At 35.5% G+C, this 13,067-nt stretch overlaps 1 protein-coding gene across 1 annotated transcript; it reads left to right on the top strand.

Annotated features, from left to right (window-relative positions):
• Positions 1-391: 391 nt before the first annotated feature.
• LOC137404314 (placenta-specific gene 8 protein-like) lies at positions 392-12,813 on the top strand. Its single transcript, XM_068090503.1, has 4 exons — positions 392-497; positions 933-1,001; positions 3,170-3,315; positions 12,498-12,813. Coding segments are annotated over exons 1-4 (309 nt in total). The 5' UTR covers positions 392-496; the 3' UTR covers positions 12,591-12,813.
• Positions 12,814-13,067: the final 254 nt, after the last annotated feature.

Here is a 13,067-nt window from a genome sequence, read left to right as displayed (position 1 = left end):
GTAGCTCATAGCTCTTTGCTGAACCCTAAAACTAACACATATCTCACAAGTAACCCTTTGAGGCCAATATTCATTTTGCTCTGCCTAATATCATAATATAGTAATATAGTAATATGACCCCCTTTTGAAAATTAGACAAAAAAGGTTTAAATTTTTCATTCTTAAATTTTGCATGTTTTATTTGTTATGATGTTAAACAACGTTTTGCTATATAACAAGGTGTAAAAGGTAACAATGTTGGTCATGAATGTTGGTCATTCGTGTTGGCCGTGTTGGTCATTGGTCATGAATTTGATTTTAAACATGTTAAACCTTTTCCTTCAGCAGGTTAAATGGTTTACTCGAAAGGCAAATCCGTTGTTTCAAGTTAGATAAGAAAAATCCGCCCCCTTTGCATTAAAGGCACCACCCAATCAGCACAGCAAAGTCAGGTAGTCAGGTTCAGACGTGGCAGGTTGCATTGCATTCGAGAGAAAAATATCTACAGAAACTGAAAAGCAAGTATTCGTATATTTAGTTGCAGATTTATTTTAGCTCTCAAAACCTTGCAAGTCATGTGAACCAGCGTAGGCTGCCTTTCCGAGCTAATTTGAAACTCACACAGAGCATTATTTTATTTTTATGTGTGAATTTGTTAAATTGTTTGAATTTTTATTACATTGAGCTAACAAGGTATCCTCACAACTGCCTAAAATGTGCAGAGAATACAGTTCGTGTGACTATTTTGTGGCTCTCTGGCTAACTGAAATTACATATTGTGCATTTTTTGACGTCTCGTAATATTTGTCTCTTAACCAGGCAAAGAGAACAAGTCCGAAAATGCTTCTTGGTTCTATCCGCATGCCAGCCCCATTTTGCTAAAAATTTCATTATGTATGATAACCTTGACATCTCAAATAGAGTAATTTTATAATATCTGCTGATTGCTTTAGTGGCTGCACCCCAGAATGTAAGAGAATTCTCTAGTGGTCTAATGGACTGCTTCTCTGACTGCTCCTCATGTAAGTATTTTTAGTACATACAATATAAACAGTGTTTATTGTTGCTGATGATATATGTATCAATTTTGCTATTTTTAATTAGCAAGGAATGCTTGCCGCTAATACAGTTATTTTTATGAAATCTGGTCAGAGGTAAGAAACTCTATATAAACTGCTTTTCTAGAAAGTGGAGTTCAACATGAAAATGATTTGTATGCTATTCCTTAGAGACCAACGTGACGAGGTGTCGATGCGCAGTAATAGATCATTTTCAATGTACTGGTTCAACTGCATCTGTTAACCAATCAGGTGCCTGACTTATCATCATCTCTTGAAAACATGCTCAAAACATGCTTGAAAACATACAAAATGTCAATTTCTATTTTAGAGTGATTCTTTCAGAATGCAAATCTGGTGTGTGTAAATGTTGTTCTAGAATAAGTGATATATTTGACATCAATTTAAATTTTTTTATCTTCATAAAGACTAAATAATTTATTCAGAAAAAAACCTTTAATTTATTAAATTAGCTATAATTGACAGCTGATATGTTATGTTCCTTGTTTCTAATAAACTTCAGATATGTATATTTATTTCTATTTAAAGCGACGTAAATAACAAATGTTTACCAACAAAAAAATTAAGTCATTCTCATCATTAAAAATTATGAATGTTATGCATAGCTAGTAAGTAGATCATGGATATAACTGTCATATAGCTCTAAAACTCCCTAATATTCATATGTTAACTGCACTGTTGTACCTTTCAATGTAGCTAGGGGACAGTTAGTGACCTTTCCTATTAGCCTGCGACAGGCGACAGGCAATAAGTAGTTGACATAAGTAGGTCAGGAGGCGGGAAGATTATGCATTAGACACACGAGGCCTACTGATGCAATGACGAGTGTATTTGAAAAAATTTTCTCAAATTTTTCTCCTATCTTATTACACGATCTCTCAATCAAAATCGCAATGAAATGTATTCAAGGAAATGTAGCGTATTGTCCCGCCCGTACTGTTGATTCAAGGAAGGGTAGAGTATGGTTCCACCCGTACTGTTGATTCAAGGAAGGGTAGCGTATTGTTCCACCCGTACTGTTGATTCAAGGAAGGGTAGCGTACTGTTCCACCCGTACTGCTGATTCAAGGAAGGGTAGCGTATTGTTCCACCCGTACTGTTGATTCAAGGAAGGGTAGAGTATTGTTCCACCCGTACTGTTGATTCAAGGAAGGGTAGAGTATTGTTCCACCCGTACTGTTGATTCAAGGAAGGGTAGAGTATTGTTCCACCCGTACTGTTGATTCAAGGAAGGGTAGAGTATTGTTCCACCCGTACTGTTGATTCAAGGAAGGGTAGAGTATTGTTTCACCAGTACTGTTGATGTACAAGTTGCTCCTCAACAGATTATGGTTTCACATAGTTAATGTTATTACAATACCTGTCGTATTCCTATACTATTGTGTCTTAGCTAGGTTGCTATGGAAACAGGTTGGACAGAGTCATACAAGGAAGTACGTGCAATGTGAACTGCTAGGGGCTAAATAAAGTTTTTTTGGTGTCAAGTGTGACAGGGGGCAAATGCAGACACATGCACTGGTCTCACATCTTCTGGTTTTCTTTGAATGTGTTTTTGTGGTTTAATGATTGTATTCCCCCAATGAAAAATATTTCATGAGCTCTAAAAGCGTTTGCATGCATGGAAATTAACCAAAAGATCCTGTCGGGACAAACAAGCTAGACAAACATTTTGGAAAAATAGTTTTTTTGTTTTTTCTTATTTATCTTCGTCATTACTCGCGAGTACTGACAACTCTATACCGAGTACTGACAACTCTATACCGAGTACTGACAACTCTATACCGAGTACTGACAACTCTATACCGAGTACTGACAACTCTATACTGTGTTTAGGAATTCTAGTAACTAGAAGAATAACTTTTAGTGAAGTCAGATAAGTTCAAGATCATTTGCAGTTAGGAAAGGTTTCAGGTAGCAATATCTTTGTCAAAGTTGAGTCCTACTTGTCCAGTTTCTTGAATATAATATATTCAAACATAAAAGTGTGGTATGCACAAGAATACCACATATTACCGTATGTAGTTTTTTTTAAAACCACACTTTTGTTTTTGAAATGCTATTGTTAGGCAACTTTTTGCCTATTTCTTATGAGCTTGTTGATGATTTGATAGGCATTTGCGGGTTCTTCTGTCTCACCTGTCTGGCTTGCAAAGTAGCCGGTAGACTGGGAGAGAATAGCTGCTGTGTCGGTTGCTGCCTCGCCCCCGCCAGCTGGCTTGCCATGAGAACCAAGACTAGGACCATGTATGGAATCAATGTATGTATCAATCAAATCAGTTTTTATGCAAATACCATAGTATTCCGCAATACTTGAAAACATGTGAATAATACCTAAGCATAATTAAAACAAGGAAGTCCTTCACCAAACTAGGTGGACTAAGTCTAAAGAGGCGAACTGCCCACTTCATCGTTAGATTCCAATGCTAATATTTAGTGTTTGTAAGCTGGCTCACACTCTATAGCGGTATGCTGATGGCAGTCCTACAATTCATTGTCTGTGATAACATTATTCATGCTATCACAAGCCTGTTTACATCGGTGAACAGTCCGTGAAATAGTGTTCTCATCACAATGTGGCCATTGATGAGATGGAATATTAGTCCCGTGACTATCATGATGATAAGTGTGGATTAAGCAATCAGTGACAGCCAATGACTATCAGGGATGTCGTAAACATTGCACAAACTAGAATTGGCAAGAATATCAAAAAAGTTGTGATGTTTGCCAACACACATTTTTCTATTTACATTTTTGTTTTGAAAAACCAAAAGTTTATTAGACTGACACCTCGTACAGCTATTTCAGTGACAGGAATTGCTACAGCCAAATGCCTTTCAAAATGAAATGGAATATCCTCATTGAATGCTGGAGTCTTTTTATTACAAAACAAACATCTACAGTAAACATGTCTTTTAGTTACAAAGAGGGTAACCAGAAGACATGTTTTACTGTAAATTGACTTACAGTCAAACCTATACATACGCAGTAAAGATTTGCATCATATTTTACATCGTGTGTTTGAAAATTCCAAAGTAGAGGTTTGATTGTTTATCCGTGTTGGCTTCGACAGTCAATAGTCCAGTTTATGTGATCAGGTGAAGGTTGGGAACCTCACAGTGTAGACTATGTTCACATCCATGGCATGACAGTGAAATCAAAGAGGATATGTCAGCATTTAGGTTACTACAAACAACAGTAGTGACACTATAGTAACAACTGCCATGGCTTCGATTGGGAGGCATTGACTGGGAGCAGTCGGGTCTAGTAGCTAGCATTCCAGTCTGCTCAGTGGCAGATCACTGGTCTAAGCACTTTTATATCCTGGAGTTTTCAATTGCTCTAATGGTGGGGAGACAACTCAGACAAAAAATCTGAGGCATAAAAGCCATATCAGCATCCTAACAAGAAAACTTATTAAATAAGTAATCCGAGCAATAGAAGAGAATCACATAAGAATGCTGTGAGTAGGCTAGGTGAAATGGGTGGTACCAGTCGTAGCCCGGGCAGCGCTGTTGCCCTTAAACACCAAATTCAATAGCCTTATCTCGAATATTCCGCTACGCAACTGAAAGTGTGAAAGATAAGCTTTGACTGCAACTCACCAGAAGTCGTCGGCACTACTTTATTACTGATCACAAGGATTTCCATAAACTAAACAAAAAACATAAAGTCGAGAAGTCGGAGGCGATGCAGCTGATGCTAGCAAATCATCAAAATTGTATCTTCATCATTATTGGTTAGTTGATCATCAGAAAAGTTATTTTTATACGAAACCCGGAACAGGAACTAGTTCAACTTGTTTACTGTTTAGTGTTTGTTGATAATTTTATTCGAAAACAATTTTTATTCAACAAAATGTCATAATTTTCTTTAACAACTGAGTCTTTATTTATTTATCAGTTAAACTGCTCTTTTTCTATGTTCCAAGTGTCGTTTAAAAACACATTTATAATAATTTATATTAAAAATGCCGCAATAAAAATTGATTTCTATAAATGTCAAGGACATTATAATAGTTCACTCGTGTCCGGTGCCTCCAGTGTGGTTCCGTTTGTTACAAGGCTAGTAGTAGCCTCTTAATTCGTCTCATGGCAGCCATCCAATCACACGCTTCAGCCAACAACACTGCGTTATTATTAGCTAAAGCCTGCTCGTCGGACTTACCAAAATACCGACATGAAATGAGACCCTCCACTGCTGTAAGTCAGCACAAGATCTGAATGCTGTTCAACTTTCACAAAGAGCTGCAGACAAAAGACAAAACCTTCCCGTAGCACATTACATATGTAGGTTTCGGCACTTCTGCTGCGCAAGATTGTTACTGACGTCTTAATGTCGAGAAGAGAACTACCCTTAACCACATTGGATGTTTGTTGAGATCACTTTCTAAAAATGACCTTGATATTTTGGTGAGCCTGATCATGTGATTACTGGGAATATAGCAGTATGTGAATACATGGCCCACTACTGGCATCCAATGTGACCCCTTTTTCACTGTCAATCTCATCTCGTGAGAGTGTGCAGCTTTGTAATATATACAAAAGTATACAGAAAGATGTACATCTGTGATTGGTTTTTAGTTGTTTGTTTACCTGATTAGCCATATTGTTCTGGCAAAGTTGTTTTTGTTGATAAGCGATCTTTTCATTGCATTGGGAGACACTGCTGGCTCCTAACTGACTTACAATAACGATGCTTTATTTGAAGAAGTGTGGTGTACTGTAAAGTATCCCTTGTGTGAAGTCAGTCAGGAATCTTTGTTTTTTCTTTTCTTTAGAGATTCCATAAGAACATTTCATTAGGCATTCAAATGGTGGATGACTAGTTTGGCTATCAAAATTTAAACATACAGAGCAGTAGGCTTGCATTAGATGTGTACTGTTTGCCATTCTTTCCATGGAAATGCAAAGATTTGCTACAAAATTTTGGTTAAAAAAATAGACATTTAGCTCCAGTTGTATCAGAGCTCTCTGCTTCATTAATACTACTTATGTAAAAGTACAAAAAGGAGGTGTTGTCTTGAATCAGCTTCAAATTTTCTTTCTTGAAAAGCGACTGGAAAATTATTTGGTCGATAATTTCTATGGGCATGCTAAACCATTGCTCCCGTATCGCCTTGAGACTCCAGCAGCAATCTCGCCCAACAAAACATTGTGGCATGAGGCTTGGTGGCTTGTGTTCACATAAAGCTGTCATTCTGAAGGTGGCTCGTCGTCAACAAAAGGCCGAAATTGACGAGTCGTCTCTCATATCGTCTGCAATAGACTGCTGGCAATTCGTGACAAACTTTACATGTTCATCGCATTTTGAGAAAATCTGTCTGCGGCTCACTTGTGAAAGTTTTACCCTTTTTCTGGGCAAATGACATAAATGTTGTTTTTGGCAAAAGTTAATAAAGCTGTCTGTCGCTAAGATGATAGGGAAAAGACATCAATATTATGAAATCCTAAATATTGTCAGCAATGTATGTATCTATGAGACACGGATGTGAAAGAATTATCTAAGGGTGCGTTATGCTCTAAACTAAGCAAAAGAGGATACATTATCTCTACTAACAGTGGATTGAGGAGGTGCAAATCAGCATGTGACTCGCTGTTTTAGACACAAATCTAAAACCTTCTTTGATATTTTGACTAGTCAATATGATGATAATTCAGATGATTATATTAGTGTAAGTGCTGATGGTTTCGAATGCAATGAGAAAAGTGACAGGTGTAGTAGCTCTGATGATCACAATGTAACACGGACAACAACATGGTGTAAGGACTGGCATTGGTGTCCGCCGAAAATAATGTTTCAAAGCTTGCCATACATAAAGTTGTTGTAATACATGTGTGACGGAACGTTTATGTAGCAGAGAATATAATAATATAAATAAATTTAAGTGTAAGCTCCTTTTTATTATATTAAAATACCCTAGGACACTTATGTATTCGCGGCATCTAACTTTCGCATTTTCGCGGCAACATCCTCTCGCGAAAATTTCATGAGCGAAACTAAACTATCATAACGAACGAGCGAAAACGCAAAATTAAATGGCTTTCTTCATTGATATTCACAATAAAATCGTCATATTAGAAATGCAGGCAATTTCGTGTGTGTTGGCTCATTGGGCAATTTTTGCTAAACTCATTATAGCTAATACACCGACTGAGCAGCATGGCAAAAAAAATTAAGATAATAAGTTTTTTGGAAAAGCCTAGACAAATGAGGAAGATGATGATATTAGTTTAGTCATTGAATTTGTAACTGATGAGGATGACAGTCTGATAGGGAAAGTCGTAAAGTTGAATAATAATTATTGTGGTGATGAATTTTATTACCAACCAAAAGCAATAACAACCCGGAGCCATGGCCACCGCGCGGCACCGCGTGCTATAAATACTTGAATTCTAATATTGGTACCACATCAGTCACTGCGGCAGGGACCTTGACGTCATTGATAGTCCAGGAGACAAATGGCAGCAAGTGATCAAATTGCATTATCGATCTCACCTACACATTTCTACCTGCGGTTCACAAATACAAACTACTTTTTTGTGATGATTTGAGCCATGCGGCTTATAGGTATAAGGGTGCGGCTAATCTGTGGCTTTTTCTTTCACCGCTAGGGCGCACTAACGGGAATCTCCAATTAGTGCGCTTCTAGCAGTGAAAGAAAATACGAAACAATGCCTCACGGTACTGTCCCGTTAGGCACTAAGTTAAAAAGCGTCGGATAATACGAAACCGTGCCGTTCTGCACTGTTCCGTTTTAAATGGCAAAGTTGCTGCCACGTTAAAAAGCACAGTCCTTAGTTCTGCAGCCTATACTAAGGTGCGGCTTATGTATTGTTTTATTATCGTTTTTTGGAAAATAAAGCAGATGCAGCTTATATAGAGGTGCGGTTTATAGTCCGAAAAGTACGATAGTCCCAAATTAAAAAATATTTCGTACCAGTGAACTGGACCTGAGGAATCTAATGTTTGTTCCACTGCATTTATTTTCACATCACTATATTTTCGCACTCATCAGAGCTGCGAAATTAAGTTGCAGCGAAATTTTACTTTGTATGCTACTCACGAAACTAAATACTAGCGAAATATAAGTGTCCCAGGGTAGAATAAATAATAAAAAAATATATCAGAATAGTAATGTTGCAAAGATTTTATTAACTTTTATTTTTGTCAATTTGAATCATTATGCTCGAATAAAATGCACTCTTCAAGCTACCAGTCGTATAGTCAGACTAATGTTATCTTTCAGTTTCGATAGGATAATATTGATTCTTAGAGCTGTCTATGAAATCGGAAAAGTCAAGAACAGAGTTAGTGAACATATTTTTTATTATTTGAAACATTTTAATGACGTTTTATTTGAGTTATATTGGCATATAGATTTGCTATGATTTTGTTTGAAGGATGACACTCGGGAGGAAAAGTTAGAAGTTAGAGTTTCATGATTTTCATGTTCATGACTAACTGCATATGTATAAATAATATTCATAACCATGTATTGTAAAAAATAAGTAATTTCAGTCAAACTTTATATATTTTACAATTTTTATGGTACAAATCTAACTTTGTTTTAGCAAATGACAATTTTTTCAAAATTGGAAATTTCCTGAAACTACCTTCTTTGAGGCACGGATCTACATAAAAGGGATATGAGTTGTCTATATGAGTGTATTATAATTTGAAAGAAGAGACTTGGTTGGTTCTTTGTGAAATTTGAATGAGTAAATTATCTCAAGTCTGTCTCCTTTAGTAGTAATTTGAATTACGGCTATTTTCTGAAAAATTAGCGGTATCTGGGTTTAATCGCCTAGAAATTAATCGAATGCGAGTTTGAATCGGGTTGAGTTAAACTTATGTGTCAGCATAACAAAATTTCAAGCCTCATTATTGACATAGCGTCAATAATATGTCGTCAAGAGTTAATTTATGCATTGTTGAGCAAGGGTAACTAAGAGAAGGCAAACACATTCAATAGAGCTGGGAAAGTGGCGCAGATCACATTTCTAACTTGTTGCTATACAGCTATTGATGACCTACTCTGATTGGTTTGTTTGCATATGTCTTATGTGAATAGCAACGCAAACAAATGCCATTATTTTAATACTAGATTGCAACGGATTAGAAAGTCACCCAATAAAAATCTAGCCAACCATGGCTTACACTTGGACAAATCACGTCTGTTGCTTATCCAACACCAACATCAAAAGTCGATAGGAATATCTTTGTGCACATACTAAAAACTGATGCATCTACAACTGCCCTTTGCCTGAAGGTCACCCTAGCCTAATGATATAGGCTACACAGCTTTCACTATTGGTCATTTGCAGCCTTTGCAACACATTCAAGTGCATAATGCTATCAAAATAAAATACTTTGAAAGGCGTTTTTCAAAGAATACATTCTATAAAAGGATATAGTAAATGACAATTTTCTTAGCTACCAGAAACATTGTCCAGCTTTTACTAAAACTACTACTGTGGCTATTTCAATCAGTTTATTATACATGTAAGTACAAAATTAGATTTTTGACTTTTAACTTTATTTTAATACAGAGCCAGTGTAAAAACTGAAACTTTGAATTCAAATGGTTTCAAAAATTAGTCGAAAATATCATTTTGTTGACTACACTAATTTACAAATTATGTAATATGTGATCGCAGGTTTATTGGCCTGTGTACCTACTTTATTAGTCTGAGAATATACTTTATTAGCCTGAGAACCTACTTTATTAGCCTGAGAACCTACTTTATTAGTCTTTTGAATCTAGCCTGACTTTGAGATGACAACCAACTAAAATTTTATAGTTTGTTATTTTGTGATTTTCTTTGTGGAAATCATTCTGCATTTACTTCTTCTTGATGAAATTACAACTCCTAATGAAGACATGTTTGTAGCATTGCTACTGTTATTGTTCTGGACTCAAAATAATGCAAACAATTAATTGGATTTGCTGCTTGTTTGTAAATACCGAAACTCAAGTGTCTGTACCTAGGGATGTTTCCTGAACCTTGTATTATTTGTGGTGTTGAGGCAACAATTAATCAGCTCATTTAGGTTGGCCAATCATATCTCTTGTTTATTTGCTATAACACTTGCTGGCTAGAGAGATTGTATCTGGGCAACACACACACCTTTCTGTTTAGCTAGCTAAGTTGAGACCAGTTAATACAATGCTTCAATGTTAAGCAATATTTGTATGTCATACGGCCCCGCATTATGTGACACTCTATTTTATAAAACCCTTTGTCATATTTACTGCTGACCAGTAATATAGGTCAAAATTACTGTTTAATTCAAGTATGGTTTCTTCTAAATTCCACATCTAATAGTAATCATGCATATTTACATGTATATTACATGTATATTGTATGTATATTACATGTATATTACATGTATATTATATGGATGTTTGAACAAACATTGTAGTAAATTAAAATCTGGAGTAAAAAGGTGCAAAAAGCCAGAATATTTTAATGATTGAGTACTTTTACCATTGTGAAGCAATCCAATCAACTGTGTCTTTATTGTCTGCTCATCAATATTATTATTATTGACTATAGATTATGGGGATATATTGAGTAACTTCAAGTATTTTAGACTTGACTGAAATTACTAGTCATCTTTCACAAGAACTGCATGTAACCTGGAGAACTAATAACTTATTGATATAGAATTTAATGTTACTTCAGCACATTATTATTTATTTAAGGGTTAGTAGACATGTTTTAAAGTGGGTTATCATGGCAGCATATAGGAGGTACTTCTGTCAGTAAGTTGTTATTAAAAAAAATACGATGACGTTTGGCATGTGATTCATTATTTGTGAATGGCCAGTAGCGTTTATCTGTATGCTTCCATGAATCGCATCATGTGGGTTTGAAGTTGTGAGCAAACTGCATCATCATGCAAATTAAGTGTTTCTATGGGCATCCGCATGATGCGGATTGACTCTGAATAAAGGAAATGGATTGGGGTTATAAGTTACTATTTAGCAACGCAGTTAGCGAAGTGCGTGTTAGCGAAGCAAACACATGAAACTTGATCGAGAAGGGATGACGGAAGTATTGAAAATGTTTAAAATTGAATAGCTGGTGCGGTATTTTAATGCGCACCATTTGCAAGTTCTGTTTCCATTATTATAGTTTGTTAACTATAGTTTATTAACTATATTATTATAGTTTTGCAAATGCAAAACTTGCTTAGCTCGTAGATTTATGCAGTTTCCATTTATGTAGTTAACTTGCAGATTGGTTCAAATTTGCGAATCGTGCGCGTCATGGAAACATTGTACATTTGGTTTAAGCTTGGCATTAGTCAATAAAATTTAGCCAATAGAAATGAAGAGTCAATTTGGGCGCATCTATTTAAAAGCCAATTACATGCACATCAAACTAAAATAAATGTGCAGTCAAACATTGACATGTAAAGTTTATTCATTTTGATAGCTACAATTTGGGTTTAATCTTTTTATTTTGATATAAAAGTACAACCTTTCTATTTAGATAGAGAAATACAATCTTTCTATTTAGATATAGAAAGGTTACAAGCAGCAGGCTAGCAAAGGTGTGGTAGCTTTTAGCTATTCCATTAATCTCAAGAATAACTCTCTAAATGCAGCATGCTTGCTACCTGCATACAGTTGTAACTATTAGTACTGATATAAACTTGCATTCAATGAGATAACTCTGCTTTACTTTTCAACTGTTCTATTTGTTCCATTTGTCTTTTACTTAATAAAATACAACTCACTTATAATCTTTTGCATTTCTACAGAGCACCTACTCTCTTTGGTCTCTTCTAACAAGGAAGCTTTTACAAAACATATTTACACTTTAGATCAGTTGCTTTTTTGTAAAGCTTATGTGCAAATATAAAGTTAGCTTTGACTTTCAAATGAATTCTTTATATATGACAGGTTTCAAAATATTATGCTTTTCCAGTAGATTTATCATTTACTAAGGTAAAACAACGGTTAATTGGTTCAACTTTGTTATTTATGGGCTGATAATGATGGGAAAAGAGCCTTATAAGCATACCAAGTGTTGATTCTTTCAACAATCTCATTCAACATAGCAGAATCTATGCCCAGTTTTCATGACATAAAATTGCTAGTCATAAGATACCAGTTACGCCATAATGATCAATTTGCATAATAAAAGGTTTTACTGTAAAAGTTTTATAATATACTTACAATTCTAAAGCATAATTAAGTCAATAATAATAATATTAATATTAATGACACTAACAATTGATCAGAGACAAGCAATCACTGAAAAACTCGCTTATTAATCGCTAAAACAATCGATAATCATTAGTGGAGTCAGTGAGCTCAGCACCCACTGTTAATTGTTCACATACGCAGTTCTTCAAGTAGGAAATACAAAGACGCTATTTGATAGATGAAGGATAGCTCAAGAATCTTATCCTGTCTGTTGCTTGCAGGGCTCTATCTGCAATGACTACTGTGCTCTCTGGTGTTGCGCTCCCTGCGTCATCTGCCAGCTCGACCGAGAGATGAACCATGTTGGACTTTGAGAAGCCCACCTGTCTAGCTCAGTATTGTCTGCAAAGACTTCCACTTCTATTCATCACTGACCAACTTTCTTTGTGATTAAAAACATTTGTATAGCTATCTTTTACATTCGTGGTCTTTTTCAAAATGTATTTTTGCTGGTAAACATCACTTATTTTGTGTTGATTTAGTTTTTTAACAATTGAGTATAGATTCTTATAATAAAAACTAGAGTTACTAATTTAATTCTAGTAATTTATCTTGTACTACTTGTTTGGATTGAGTTCGTTTCACATAATTTACTTTTGCCTGCTCTAACTGGGACAAACTGTATTTGTGACAGGAGTTGTCAAAGCATGATCAAGATTTATAACTCTATGAAAGACAAGTATTACCTAGGATTGCTAAGTAATCAATCACTCTATGAGTTTCCTACCATCAGCAGCCGATGCAAAGCTGTAAGGAAATTGTCTGGTATCAGTCATTCTATGTTGTACACA

This window comes from Watersipora subatra, chromosome 9 (assembly GCF_963576615.1).
Source record: "Watersipora subatra chromosome 9, tzWatSuba1.1, whole genome shotgun sequence".
In the NCBI taxonomy this organism is placed as follows: Eukaryota; Metazoa; Bryozoa; class Gymnolaemata; order Cheilostomatida; family Watersiporidae; genus Watersipora; species Watersipora subatra.
Note: the sequence above shows the minus strand (reverse complement) of the source record. Positions and strands in the feature narration are given on the sequence as shown.